Here is a 16,148-nt window from a genome sequence, read left to right on the forward strand (position 1 = left end):
GACAAAGGCTCTGTGCTTTCGTGCTTTGAATTATGCTTAGCAAAGGCTTATGGAACCCTGAATACATACTACACCACATCAGCATAACTGTTGTACTGACATTTTATTTAATTAATTTCCTCTTTCACTTTCCACAAAAATTATAGTCATATACACTTATATTGGTATTCAGTCCTCTCGTTGAAGGAAGAACTCAAAGCTATAAATGCCATGTATTATTATTACTTTGAAGGAGGAAATCTTACTTTGAAGGTGGAACTCTTACTTTGAAAAAATAACTCTTGTTTTGAAGGAGGGACTCTTACTTTTTGGGAGGCACCTGCCCTACATTGACCCGGACACAGATGACCTTCCGCGTCTGCATCCCCACAGAGCAGGAGGAGTCCCCTCCCCTGACCCCGACCCCGGCCGCTGTGGAGTTGGCAGGGGGGACCGACGTGTCCTCGATACACTGTCCCCAGGGCCCTGTCTGCCAGTGGTACACAGTACAAGGGTGGTCATTGCAGCTCCGCACCTCCTGGAGAGCAATGCTGTTGGGGCACTGGACCCCGCCTGTCAAACACACAACAACCAAATGATCAATCAATGAAATATACTGTATTTATAAAACCCTATAGCAGTTTTTCAAAAAGACCCCAAAGTGAAAGCAGAAGCACAAACATCAAACATCATTCAAATACAGGAGATACTATTCAGTTACATGATTGTGGTTTGTCTTGACTGGTTGTTCAGCCAATAGTTTTGTCCGTTGAGCTGGCTATTGAGCTTGAGCTGACAACTCTGTCATCTTATCATAACTAGAAAGAGAGTAAGTTAAGCTGTATATCTCATAAACCAAACCTTCTCCACTTCCATTCAAACGATCCAGCTGTGTCTTTGTGCTCTTAAGGTTAACTTGTCTTTTTGGTTCCACTCATGGGGTTAAAAACAACAGTACAGCAGTTTCAGAGCTAAATAAACCAGTATAGTCCCTTGGGGGAAAGCAGTCATGGAGATGGAGACAACGGAGATGAGTTGACCCTGGGCCTGACAATATCTTAGACACCAGGTGGACAGCATGTGACCCCTTCCCACCCCTCACCACAGATGGTTGTGATGTGTGTGTGTGTGTGTGTGTGTGTGTGTGTGTGTGTGTGTGTGTGTGTGTGTGTGTGTGTGTGTTATATTTGTGAGTGTATGACCCTTAACCACCTCTCACCATGATAGGATGTCATTAGAGGCTCGCTGGGATACCAGACCCCGAGTGGAAGGTCAGCCATTACAAACCGCAACGGGCATTGACCAATCAATGAGAACCACCAATAAATTAAGGAGAAGAACGGAGATTGTCCAATCGAGGATGGCGGACCACCACGATTCACCAATCAATGCTGGAGAAGGACCAAGATCAGCCAATCAATAGTGGAGCAGGGGAAAACAGATGGAGCGTACATTAGGATGTGCTTCTGTCTTCAAAAGCCACACAGAGAGAAGATATATAATTGAATTCCGTGTAGCCCCTTGGGAGCCTGTCTTTCAACAAGTCATTTATAAAAGATGATATTTACTTATTTTTTTCAAGTCTTGTATAAGGTCTTTGACAGTAAAAAATATGCAGAGGTAATATTGTGTGGGAGTTATCTTTTCTTACATCCTTTACAATTGTGATGACCCTCCCACTCTGTCTGCCTTATTCTTTCTCTTTGCCCTTGTTTTCCTTATTAGGATGTTGGCAGGGCGGAGCTGGGAGGGTCGTCAGCAACATGGGACACACCTGGGCCTGGGTGTGTCCCGGGATAAATACACCTCTTCCGCATTCGTTGAGGAGACTCTCTCCATGCAGACACACTGTTAGATTTTGGTTGTGGCATTTTTATGGCCGTTTTGTTTGTTTGCTTTGGCACCTTTCAACACCCCTCATTATCACATCTATGCATGCAACCACTCACTTACACTACTGATTACTGACTACACCCCACATTATCACATCTATGCACGCAACCACTCACTTACACTACTGATTACTGACTACACCCCACATTATCACATCTATGCATGCAACCACTCACTTACACTGCTGATTACTGACTACACTCCTCATTATCACATCTATGTACGCAACCACTCACTTACACTACTGATTACTGACTACACCCCTCATTATCACATCTATGCACGCAACCACACACTTACACTACTGATTACTGACTACCTTCCTCATTATCACATCTATGCATGCAACCACTCACTTACACTACTGATTACTGACTACACCCCTCATTATCACATCTATGTACGCAACCACTCACTTACACTACTGATTACTGACTACACACCATTGTTAATTGTATTTAGGTTATTTCAGTTAATAAATATATCTTTGTTATTCCTTATCTCCACGCATCTTCCTTTTTGTTATGGACTTTGAGCCGGTTCGTGACACAATGAAGAACCTTCTTTCCCTTCATGTTATGCTACAGAGCTCTCTAAGACACAGTTCCTGAAACCTTCACGTCATGTACAAGAAGGCAAACTCTCCCTACCACTGTTATTTACTGAACTGTAACTTGTGGGTTTGGCTACCAAAGCTAATCCTTCGTCTCGTTACGAGAGTGTCCTAACATAGCCTTTTGTAATTGTTACTTAGGCCTACTCTACGGGCTCAACCCTGTTGGAATTACCCAGTCATTTCTATTCTGCTATGTTCTCCAATTGACTGTAAACTGCTCTCTCTATTCCCTGAGAGCCTAACTTGAGATCACCACACCACTTGAATTTTGGCTCAAATTGACACCACTCCATAATTTACGCAGATCTCAAGTTATGACTCACTCGGGTCTGAATTGGGAGGTCCTCAATCTGTAGAACTTCATGCTACACTCAGCCCACACCTGGCGTCTGACACACACACACACACACACACACACACACACACACACACACACACACACACACACACACACACACACACACACACACACACACACACACACACACACACACACACACACACACACACACACACACACACACACACGTCTCTTGCCATTAATCCTGGACAGTGTGTCTGTCTGCTGAGGCGTAGGAAGGCTAATAAATGATGCGAGTCATTCAGTTGATTCTGTTTCTGCAGTGATGATAGTGTGACTGTCCTCCCCATGCCAGAGCATACCAGTATCCATTTAGAGAAAACTGTGTGGGTGTTCTGAATATGCCATAGACAGACACTGTCTTGCTATGGTCCAATGGAGGATATCTACAAGAGCTGTAGCAGTGTTATGCAATGGGCTACAACATGCTTATCTACTGCAAGGCGATGGCACAGCTCAGTGTAGGTTGTATAGCAATGAGTTTTCAGGGCGTGACTGGCAGCTTGGACTGCAAGACTCTAACCCAGAGGCACTAGTTCCAATACTGATCAGACTTATACTTCTCCTCTCCTTAGGGTTTCAGTCTCCTCTCTTTAGGGTTTCAGTCTCCTCTCTTTAGGGTTTCAATCTTCTCTCCCCAGGGTTTCAGTCAACTCTCCTTAGGGTTTCAATCACCTCTCCTTGGGGTTTTAGTTGCCCCTCCTTGAGGTTTCAGTTGCTACTCTTTGGGATTTCAGTCGCTTCTCCTCAGGGTTTTAGTCTCCTCTCCTTAGGGTTCCAGTCACTTCTCCTTCGGGTTTCAGTCGGCTCTCCTTTGGGTTTCAGTCACCTTTCCTTAGGGTTTCAGTCACCACTCCTTGGAGTTTCAGTCTCCTTTCCTTAGGGTTTCAGTCGCCTCTCCTTGGGGTTTCAGTTGTCCCTCCTTAGGGTCTCCAGTTGCTTCTCTTTGGGATTTCAGTCGCTTCTCCTCAGGGTTTCAGTCTCCTCTCATTAGGGTTTCAGTCACTTCTCCGTAGGGTTTCAGTCGCCTCTCCTTTGGGATTCAGTCACCTCTCCTTAGGGTTTCAGTCACCACTCCTTGGGGTTTCAGTCTCCTTTCCTTAGGGTTTCAGTCGAACCCTCCTTAGGGTTTCAGTCGCCTCTCCTTAGGGTTTCAGTCGCCTCTCCTTGGGGTTTCAGTTGTCCCTCCTGAGGGTTTCAGTTGCTTCTCTTTGGAATTTCAGTCGCTTCTCCTCATGGTTTCAGTCTCCTCTCCTTAGGGTTTCAGTCTCCTCAGGGGTTCCATCTCCTCTCCGTAGGTTGTCAGGCAGCACTTTACACTAAGGAATGTTTTTTCCTAGCACTGTGCTGTTGAGGGTCTGTAAACATTTTTCATAGTACAAGCATAAAGTTATGCTGACCAGGCAGTGAGGGGAAATAGATTGGTACCCAGGTAGCCATACAGTATATCAACTACATACATCTACTTATAACATCTACAGAGCTGAATAAGTACATCTATGGGAACACGGCATTCTAAGAGCATAGGAAATTATAGTACCGAATAGTGCAAGAACCTTGAGCACCCACGATAGACCTTAAAGGAAGGTAAATGCAAAGTTATGAATGTTCTATTACCAATCCCTACGTTTGTGAAAGGTGCTATAAATAATACTAAACACTAGGGCTCTAAGCACTTCACACTCAGATGCTTTGAACCTAAACATTGAAAATGTAGCTCCAGAGAGTAGTTCAGGCATCTATCCTAAAGTTTCCACGCTTGCTATTCCTTGTGACTATGCCACATCACAGAACCTTAGCCTGCATCACAGTAACCCAGGCTACAACCTGAGCAGTCGCTGAAGAGGAGGAACATACAGAATAATTTATACAATATTGACAATTTGGCTCCTGTAACATAGAACAGAAATAGAGGGCATGGTGAATGCTTGCTTCAGCAGCCTCACATGATATATCAGATACTCTCCTGCATGCTGTGCGGACCTGGGATCAAAATGATCGAGCTTATCTGGTGCAATAGAACCAATGCAACCAATCCAAGTGCAAACCCTGTCCATATGGTATGCACTATTGACAGGCTCCATCAAACACTCAACATACTTGAAAGAAAACATGTACTATCTGAACCCCAGTCTGATGATGTGTGGCCTGGTCCCAAATCCGCTAGTGTGGTCATGCCAACTCCCATAGATCAACTCCTATGATTGGCATGACAACAACCATAGGAGTTGACTCTACTACACAAACAGATCTGGAACCAGGTCTGACGCTGTGGGATGTGTGATTGTCATCTCACCTTCCCCAGCGCTGTAGGCCAGTACTGAGCGGGCTCTCATCTGCCTTCCCTCTGTGTTCTTCCCGGAGCAGGTGTGTGAGCACAGGGACCAGGAGGACCAGGGACTGAGGACACAGTCCTTGGGGCAAGGCACCTCACAGATGACAGGCATGGGTAGGATGGCATCACGGCACAGTTGGCGGTCCACATACTCACCTGAAGGCACATGGTGACAGGAAACACAGTATATGAGGCTTGGGGTTCAGTAACCATCTTTGTTACATATAGTACAATACAGTCAGGATCATGTGCTGATATCACACACAAAATCGCATCGCAAAATCAGATCAATAACTTTTGTCTGCTCTAATTACGTTGGTAACCAGTTTATAATAGCAATAAGGGAGTTTGTGGTGTATGGCCAATATACCACGGCTAAGGGCTGTTCTTATGCACAACGCAACACACAGTGCCTGGATACAGTCCTTAGCCGTGGTACATTGGTCATATACCACAAACTCCCAAAGTGCCTTATTGCTATTATAAACTGGTTACCAACGTAATTAGAGCAGTCAAAAATATTTTTTTGTCATACCCGTGGTATACGGTCTGATATACCACAGCTTTCAGCCAATCAGCATTCAGGGCTCGAACCACCCGATTTATAAGAGTACACAAAGCACAAATAACATTTGTCAGCATGTTCACCAAGTCTGAAGGGAAAATAGGCACTGGGTATTACAATGCATGTTTGCACCAGCATAAAAGATTGGTGGCTTTTTCACAAACAAGCAGGCAGACTAGAGAACCATTTGACATGAGGGAACAAGTCTGGGGAATTACAACTTCTTTCAAAGCAAGAACCTATGAATAAAAGTGGATATTTATAACCATTGAAATTCTAATTCAGGCATTGAGGCATTAGTTTAATCTTCTACTCATGACTTTGACAGTGTACATGGAAGAAAAATGTGCTCATATCCAAATGATTGCATCTCTAATGCATAAGCAAGCTGGATAAAACCTTGTGTATCTCCAAACGTGTCAAGTCACATAGACATTAAGACAACAGATACTGAATCATTGTCATCTTCACGTAGGTGGAATATTCTGCCCTTGACAAACGTCCCCCACATGCTCGCACACACGCACGCACGCAAACTCACATACCCACATTACTGGACCATGATGTTCTGTCCAAATGTCTTGAAAAAGCCTCTAGAGATTCACGAATGAACAAAACACGTGACATACAAGCAATTTTTATTAACTGGCTTTTAACACAAACATACTACTTCCTCTATTAATGTCTACTTTAAGATTCCTCCCACCTACAGTGCAAATGTATCACGGTGTAGACTGCTCATCCATATTGCATATGCTTAATACATAACACCATTGGAGCTGGCAGAACGATTAGTAGTGTTTAACAAGTATAGCAAGTATATTTTTTGATTCAATTAGTAGCTGTTCTTATTGTCTTGAATTTAAGTGCCACCATTGCCCTAGTCTCTCTTCACTAGTAGCCTACCTAATAATTGCTGTTTGAACTGTCTGATTGGGCAGTACTTTTGACTGTCGTTGTTTCAGGCCTAAGTCACTTGTTTCAGGAAGCTAGTCGTATGTCGCGGGTCACTACTTCATAGGGGAGCCATTTGAACATAACTTGTATTTTTTGACAGAAATGCCTTCTGGAACATGTGAACTTTCATGTGCCTTAATAACAAACTTGTATCCCATCTTTAAATACTACTACAATTGCTAAATTAATTCATGAGTCACAGAAAAAGTTAGCAATTTTCTATTACATGTGTGACCATTATACATTTCGTAGTAGTCAGCAGGATAAGTGCACTCTATTTGTGTGTCTAGGTCATTAGACACCAATAGACATGCACCTATCTTGAGAGTGGGCATGTCTGTTTATTTGTGTACAATTGCTATGGCATAATTTTTCTATACCCTAATGTGAAACCAAACCAACATATGTGTGAGGCAAAAAGCTAACAGTGGCTAAATGCCAGAGGGATGAATCATTAACATAAAGAGGAGTTACTATGTGTGTGACGTAAGGATGAACCTTCATAAAAAGTGTGTGTGTCAAGGCTGGAAAGGGAGTTACTTCATGAACCAGCTCGGCTTATATTACTTTGTAATAAAGTCTTATTGAACTCACAGGCTCCGGTATTTGAGAAATATTATTGATTAAATATTTCCACGACAAAAGTCATTTTTGTTTCAAGTTCAAATGTACTGTTAGCTAGCTAGCTAACGTTAGCTGGCTGGCTCAGTAGCTAACGTTACGTGTATGATCTTATTATTTGTATCTCAGAGCCATTTGCTTTGCTAGTTATAGCTTAATGTTAGCTAGATAACATTGAACCTGGCTGTTTAGCTACCTGCATATTCATGCAGGGTAGTAACATGTTGAGTTGGAATTATGGTTAATTGTTTAGCTAACTAGCTAGCTACATGTCTTAACAAAAGACTCCAATATGCAACAACTGTTGATAGACGTAGCTGGTAAATTCACTCTGGCTATCTACTCAGATTTCAGAGCACGGTTAGGATAGTCTAGCTAGTTACATTTTCAGATATTGCATGTTTCAAATTTTGACACAAAGTCATTTTAATTTCAAGCCAAAGTGTACTGTTGGCTAACTAGCTAATGTTAGCTGGCTGGCTCGCTAGCTGACTTTACGTGTATGATCTTATTATTCGTATCTTAGAGCCCTTTGCTTTGCTAGTTATAGCCTAATATTAGCTAGCTAACATTGAACCTGGTTTGTTAGCTACTTTCAGATTCATGCAGGGTAGTAGTGTCATGAGTGGGGATTATGATTCATTGTTTATGCTGCTAGCTAGCTACATGTCTTAAGAGGTTAACAAAATACTCCACTATGCAAGTAAGCATTTCAATAGATTGTCACTGCGACAACTGTTGATAGACGTAGCAGGTAAATTCGCTATGGCTTTCTACTCAGATTTCAGAGCACTGTTGTCTGAGTGTGCCAGAGTGCAGAATAACTGACAAATACCTGTTGAATATTGTCGGTGTCAGTAAACGTTTGCAAAAATGGTTTAATTATTGCAAGCAGCAGAGTTGCAGTCACCAACGGTCTGGATAGCATAAAATCAGCCTAACCAGGTCTGCTAAGGCAAGTAAAATGGTCAGCGAGCTGTTCTCTCATTCGTCTCTGGAAGTAGCTAGCAAGCTAGCCAACATTAGCCAGTTAGCTTGGGTGCTTGACTTCTGATGTTAGGACAGAACGCTCGGATCAACCCTTAAAGAGATAGGTGGGGCTAAAACTTAAGAGGGTGTGAACGATGCTGAATGTGTGTCGACAAAGAAGAGCTCTCCAGTAGGTACCAAAACATTCAAAGGCCTTTTTCTCAAAAGTGAGGATACAAGTTTATCAACTTTCAAAGCAGAATTACAGTTGAAGTTGGAAGTTTACATACACCTTAGCCAAATATATTTAAACTCAGTTTTTCCAATTCCTGACATTTAATCCTGGTAGAAATTCCCTGTCTTAGGTCAGTTAGGATCACCACTTTCTTTAAGAATGTGAAATGTCAAAATAATAGTAGAGAATGATTTATTTCAGCTTTGATTTCTTTCATCACATTCCCAGTGGGTCAGAAGTTTACAAACACTCAATTTGGTAGCATTGCCATTAATAAATTGTTTAACTTGGGGCAAACATTATGGGTAGCCTTCCACAAGCTTCCCACAATAAGTTGGTTGAATTTTGGCCCATTCCTCTTGACATAGCTGGTGTAATGAGTCAGGTTTGTAGGCCTCCTTGCTCGCACACACTTTTTCAATTTTGCCCACACATTTTCTATAGGATTGAGGTCAGGGCTTTGTGATGGCCACTCCAATACCTTGACTTTGTTGTCCTTGAGCCATTTTGCCTGCCACAACTTTGGAAGTATGCTTGAGGTCATTGTTCATTTTGAAGACCCATTTGCGACCAAGCTTTAACTTCCTGACTGATGGCTTGAGATGTTGCTTCAATATATCCACATAATTTTCCTCCCTCATGATGCCATCTATTTTGTGAAGCACACCATTCCCTCCTGCAGCAAAACACCCACACAGCATGATGCTGACACCCCCTAGCCTCACGGTTGGGATGGTGTTCTTCGGCTTGCAAGCCTCCCCCTTTTTCTTCCAAACATAACGATGGTCATTATGGCCAAGCAGTTCTATTTTTGTTTCATCAGACCAGATGACATTTCTCCAAAAAGTACAAACTTTTGTCCCCATGTGCAGTTGCAAACCGTAATCTGGCTTTTTTATGGCAGTTTTGGAGCAGTGCCTTCTTCCTTGCTGAGCGGCCTTTCAGGTTATGCTGATATAGGACTCTTTTTACTGTGGATATAGATACTTTTGTACCTGTTTCCTCCAGCATCTTCACAAGGTCCTTTTCTGTTGTTCTGGGATTGATTTGCACTTTTCGCACACCAAAGTAAGTTCATCTCTAGGAGGCAGAACGCATCTCTTTCCTGAGCAGTATGACGGCTGTGTGGTCCCATGGTGTTTATACTTGCGTACTATTGTTTGTACAGTTGAACGTGGTACCTACAAGTATTTGGAAATTGCTCCCAAGGATGAACCAGACTTGTGGAGGTCTACAATTTATTTTCTGAGGTCTTGGCTGATTTCTTTCGATATTCCCATGATGTCAAGCAAAGAGGCACTGAGTTTGAAGGTAGGTCTTGAAATACATCCACAGGTACACCTCAAATTGACTCAAATGACATCAATTAGCCTATCAGAAGCTTCTAAAACCATGACATAATTTTGTGGAATTTTCTAAGCTGTTTAAAGGCACAGTCAACTTAGCGTATGTAAACTTCTGACCCACTGGAATTGTGATACAGTGAATTATAAGTGAAATAATCTGTCTGTAAACAATTGTTGGAAAAATGACTTGTGTCATGCACAAATAATGCACATTTGTGTAACAGTCTAATAATGCACATTTGTGTAACAATTTGTGGGTGTGTTGTATTGTAGGGGGTGTTTTTCTTCACCTCTACCAAGCCATCAGCAGTCAGTGCTGGGAGGTGTGTCTTTCACCTCTGCCAGACCATCAACAATCAGTGCTGAGAGGTATGTCTTTTACCTGTACTAGGCATTTAGTGCTAGTACTTCAGTCCCCCCTGTGTCTTTCAGCGGCAGCTGTACTCGGCGGTGTTATCACAAAAACTGAGAGGTTCTGCCGAGTTGTTCTGCGGATATATTGTTATTTTCTGATGATCTCATTTTGTTCTTTTGTAGCTTTGGAAGCTATTTGTGTGTTTTCTATACCTGTCCCCTCCCTGTGGCTGCAACCCTTCTAATTTAGTGTACCTGCACGCACAGCCCATGTGGAATTCCTTTTCCCACTAGCACTGAGTTCTCTGATTAATACTTTGTTGAGAGAAAATGTCCTTGATACGATTGTGATGTGTTGTTGTTTCACTTAGCTACTGAATCTTAAGATGAATGCACTAATCAGGATAGGAGCGTCTGCTAAGTGACGAACATGTAAATGCATAAAGTTCAGTAGCTTGCCATATACATAAAAATTGTGATGAGACAGCTGTGCACACGGGAAGTAGTATGGTCTCCTGGATGTTTGCAAACACGGATGACAGAGTTTCCTGCAGAGCGTAACAGAACTAAGCACAGCTAAGAGATAGAGGAAGTGGGAGAGGGAGAGAAGGAGAGAGGGAGAGATGGAGAGAGGGAGAGACGGAGAGAGGGAGAGGGAGAGACTTATTTAGCTTTCTTCAGGCATCAATTCCAGAGTCATAGCCTTGTGGAATTACTTATTTTGATTTGACAGACGGTTAACAGATATTTTCAGATAATTTATGACTAAAATGTTAAATGCTTTTTTTCAAAGATTGAGCTTAAATGTGCATATAATTTTTGCATTAAAAAAAAGTATTGACCAATTATTTTTAGCTGGGGGGTGTCTTAGAGGTGAGGTGTATTGTTGAGAAGGTTAGAATAAGGATGCCTGACCCCGGAAAAGCTCTAAATGGACTTAGGACCCTGCTAAATGGCTTAAAAGGGAAACTCACAACAATGGAGGGATTTGGGATTTAGAGACACATTAAGTCTTTTCAAGGTTTCATTGAGACATTAGATATTGTTGGGGTCCTGCACCGATCTAAATCTGTGGGACGCCACCCCTACCCTTCTACCCCTACCCCTACACCCCACCCTTCTCCTCACTCTACCCTATTGCATCCCATCCCTCTATTAAGGATCTCTTCAACCCCCACCTCAACTTATCCCATCACTCTTGAGGGGAGGGCCAGGATGTCACCACAAACCTCACTTCAACCCCCCCCCCCCCCCCCCCCCCCCCACATCCCATCTCTATACCCCATCCTATCTCTATACCGCGTCCCATCTCTATACCCCATCCCATCTCTATACCCCATCCCATCTCTATACCCCATCCCATCTCTATACCACATCCCATCTCTATACCCCATCCCATCTCTATACCCCATCCCATCTCTATACCCCATCCCATCTCTATACCCCATCTCATCTCTATACCCCATCCCATCTCTATACCCCATCCCATCTCTATACCACATCTCATCTCTATACCCCATCCCATCTCTATACCCCATCCCATCTCTATACCCCATCCCATCTCTATACCCCATCCAATCTCTATACCCCATCCCATCTCTATACCCCATCCCATCTCTATATCCCATCCCATCTCTATACCCCATCCCATCCCCTATTCCACAACTTCCAACCCTAGCCTTATCTTCACTCTATCCTATCCCTTCCTATCACATATCTTAGTGGGCCATTTCATATCAATGAAACCCTTATTCACACTCCATTGTATTCCAGGCCATCCCATCTCCCTTTCATGGTTCCCCCCTATCTGTACCACTGATAAAAATGCCATAGTGACGGGAGGAACCAGAGGAGCAGTCAGTCTGATGACATGTCTGGAGCCCTTTGGGGGAAAAAAATCAATTTTCATCAGTAGCAGACAACAGAGGATCAATAGGTTCCAGTCAAGAGGGACTGTGTGTGTGTGTGTGTGTGTGTGTGTGTGTGTGTGTGTGTGTGTGTGTGTGTGTGTGTGTGTGTGTGTGTGTGTGTGTGTATGTGTGTGTGTGTGTCTTCATGCGATAGATTGGGAAAGGAAATCATTAAAGTGTTTGTATGAGACTGATTATTCTCATGGCTTCTGACTGACTGTCTTTTTGTGACATCTTTGTGTGAAAACATCGTTAGTACCCTTAGTACTCCAAGAGAGGAAACATGTCTATTGACACTCAAGATGGTATGCATGTTAAAAGAAAACATTTCTACTCGGGAAGGCTTTAATAATGAAGAGATTCATGCCTTGCAAGAAGTAATTTGCAATGAAAATGAACCACAAATGTGTTGAATCATGGACCCTTAAAGCTAGAATCCTTAGTTAAAACAATAAGAAAGCAGTCACCCTGCCCCTGTTTTGAGAAAAAGCTGAGGGATGGGCCTGGAGAAATGTAAGCACACTCACTCAGAGATGTTATGGATGCAAGAAGTGACTGTCCATGATATCAAAATTATAGTTTGAACAATGTTTTGAGGATATGCAGAGTTTGCTTTTCATTTACGTTGTTTATACACAATGGGGTAAATCAAGCTTATATTTTGGATTCTGATGGGGCACGACACTTGAACTAAATTCATGAGGAATGAATAAGTTGTGTTCTTCAAGAATCAATGGGTATGCATAATTATTGAATACACAGTCCAAAAATGGATGGAGCAACTAAGGATTCTAGCATTAAAATCCTAACCACCCTTCACCTCTCAGAAATTCCCCTCCTCCCCTCATCCTCCCTTTCCCTGTCCAGCATGTGTCTAGAAATCAATTCTGCAAAGCCACAGAGGAGAAACAACCAGCTACGGCTGTCTGTCCTCAGCTCTGCAAGCAACCCAACCGATCAAAGAAGCAATTCTCCTTTAAACTAGGTACACACCTCACATCATAAACCCCTCCCCCTCTTCCTCTAGCTGGGTCTGAACTGTGTCTTAATGGAAAAGCACCAGACATCGTTTGACATATCCTCTATTCAACCCTGTCTCATTCCATCCGGGCGGGGAACACACACACACGCAGGCACACACACACACACACACACACGCACGCAGGCAGGCACACACACACGCACACACACAAACACCCTAATGTGAAATGCAGGCAGGGTAAATGTGAACTGACTGTGTGGAGTAGCGCCAGGTAATCTAATTTACCCGTAACTAAGTCTAATTCAACAGGGTGCTGCTGTTAGAACAAGCTCACTGCAGCCAGCAGCCATATTGTTTCTATAACTGGGGAGAAGGGATGGGGAGGTGACCTTGAATGAAGCAATCAGGGTGTAGACAGAAAGTGTACCTGGGCTGGGCTTGCTCACCACCTAGCTAAATGGGTCAATATACACAATACACCGTGTCTGTAGGGAGGGATGAAAGCGGGGATGGAGGGAAATAGAAAGCGGTGAGAATAAGGAGGTAGGAAGGGATGAAAAGTAGGGAATAGGGAGTGGTGAGTAGAATAGAGAGATAGCGAGGGATGAAAGGATGAGGAGGTGAAGAGAGAAAGAGGGAGTTGTGAGCAGAGACGGTGGTTGAGATAGACTAGTTTCAGTGTTTCATCTCATCAATTTTACTTTATGTAAAAAGTTATCTCCCTTTCTCACTCATAATAGTTTTTATCTTGTACCTAAATCTTTCAATATACAATATAGACATTCTCCTCCTCTGAAAAGAAGAGACCATTTTACTTGTAGTTGATATGGCTTTCACCATCGTCATCGTCACGGCAACAGCACAGTGCAGGCAGCATGAGGCTCTAGTTGATGTGAATGGGACCTTGATTATTGTTATATTATGAGAACTGGTTGAGAAGTATCAACACACACACACACACACACACACACACACACATACACACACACACACGCACACACGCACGCACACACACACACACACACGCACACACAGACAGACAGACACACTCCCTCCCTAGGGTGCTCATTAGCTGGCAGTGTGCTATGGTTCCCATATCTTCTGATAATTGCTATATTCATACGGTGAATCTTAGTCGAAAGAAAGAGAACAGAAAATTCCCAGGATGAAAAATACAATTACAACGCACAGTCCCTAATTGAAACATTAATAAAAAGTGAGTTCTTCACATTTCCCCGGCAACACAATGGAGTGTGAAGGCAGGCCATTGACATCTCTCATTTTTGTCTCCTATTTATTGTTGGGTTATTTAATCATCTTAAAAGAAGATTAACTATGTCAGATATATTGAATTAGAAGTAATAAAACTCATACTCCTAATAATTTTTATTGTTAAATTCTCAAGTCACCTATGGTTATTTTCTCCATTATTCTGAACTTAATTAAATTAGGGTGAATTCAATTATTGAGATTAAACTCTGTCTCTAAAACACAAGGACCCTTCGATCTAACCTGACTAAAACTCTCACCTCCCAAACCACATTAAAAACGCATCAGTTACACTCCTCCCAGGTGCACTGCTTCCTATTACACATGCCATAACAAATGTTTGCTCTGTGCCAGACACACTCTGAGAATAATGCAATCTGTGTGACGAGGGGATTGTGGAGTTTTGCATCTCTATGACTTTAGTGTCTTGGATTGGCACAATGATTTGAGACAATGATTTCAACGTGTACCCTATTAGACTGTTAGACTGTTCAATAGATCAAGCTGTTCTCTTCAGTCTTCAGATGGTGGACCACTGCAGTACTATAAGCCAATATCACCATGCTTGCCAAAAGCAACAAGCACTATGGGTATTGTTTCATTTACTCTCACATGCTAACTGAATTCTGACACTGTATTCAAGTTTATTTTGGAGAGAACATGAACTAGCAAGTGCTGTATATCTAGCTCTGGCCCTGTGTGTGTGTGTGTGTGTGTGTGTGTGTCCCTCCTCAGGCAGTGCCAGCACAGCTCTCCGTGTGTCTCAGCCAGCACAATTACGACCAGCAGTGGCTCGTGCCTGGCCACTCGGCCCCATGGGATATCAGGCACACACACACACAAGTACATGCACATACACACAAGCCTCCATAGCTCTGTGCTATCTTAGGACTAGACAAACAATGGAGAGAGAAATAAATATCCACAGAACAAGATCGTTACAGAAACAGCAATTACCCTGTTGGGCTGCGGTCCAAGGCCAACACACACACACACACACACATACACACACACACACCCTTGAATGACATTTTGAACCGTGTCTCTGCTTGCCTTGACCTGGTTCCCAGTATAATATAACACACACACACACACACACACACACACACACACACACACACACACACACACACACACACACACACACACACACACACACACACACACACACACACACACACACACACACACACACACACACACACACACACACACAGGGAATCAGCTGCGGCTGAGCACCTGCAGGCACAGTTCAAGGCAATAAAGCTAATAAAACAATATGGGTCTCTGAGCTCCGATTTACCCAAAACATATTGTAACACAACTCAGCACACCATGAAAATCAACATGGTAATTAACATACAGTATAATAAAGACTTGGAATTTTCCCTCCCTCCCTCCCTCCCTCCCTCCCTCCCTCCCTCCCTCCCTCCCTCCCTCCCTCCCTTTACCATCACTGTTGACACACTGCACTTGTGGTATCTGGGTGCCCGGTCCGCACTCTCTCTCGTTGTCTGGGATACACTCCTCCAGCTTCACAAGCAACCAATCATAGCAACTGGGTTCGTCACATGGTATGGACTCCACCAGGTGAGGGCAGCTTCCTGTTCCTCCTGTCGGCTCATTGATGACTCTCCTCTTCCTCAGTTTGAACCCTGGTAGGAAAAGACAGGGATATAGGTACACTGGTGCTGCCATGGAACCATACATAGCTGTAGAATTATACTATTCTACCATTTGCTTCTACCATCACCAA

The 16,148-nt window shown here is 43.1% G+C and overlaps 1 protein-coding gene across 1 annotated transcript in view; it reads right to left on the bottom strand.

The window, feature by feature from the left end:
* Positions 1 to 16,148, bottom strand: part of thsd7aa (thrombospondin, type I, domain containing 7Aa) — a 156,038-nt gene that overhangs the window by 49,932 nt on the left and 89,958 nt on the right. Inside the window, exons 6-8 of the mRNA XM_021572358.2 lie at positions 15,844 to 16,047; positions 5,146 to 5,340; positions 306 to 552 (exon numbers count right to left, since the gene is read on the bottom strand). Of these exons, the coding sequence (XP_021428033.2) occupies positions 306 to 552; positions 5,146 to 5,340; positions 15,844 to 16,047 (646 nt within the window). The remainder of the gene's footprint in view (positions 1 to 305; positions 553 to 5,145; positions 5,341 to 15,843; positions 16,048 to 16,148) is intronic.

The sequence above is a fragment of the Oncorhynchus mykiss genome, chromosome 18 (assembly GCF_013265735.2).
Source record: "Oncorhynchus mykiss isolate Arlee chromosome 18, USDA_OmykA_1.1, whole genome shotgun sequence".
In the NCBI taxonomy this organism is placed as follows: Eukaryota; Metazoa; Chordata; class Actinopteri; order Salmoniformes; family Salmonidae; genus Oncorhynchus; species Oncorhynchus mykiss.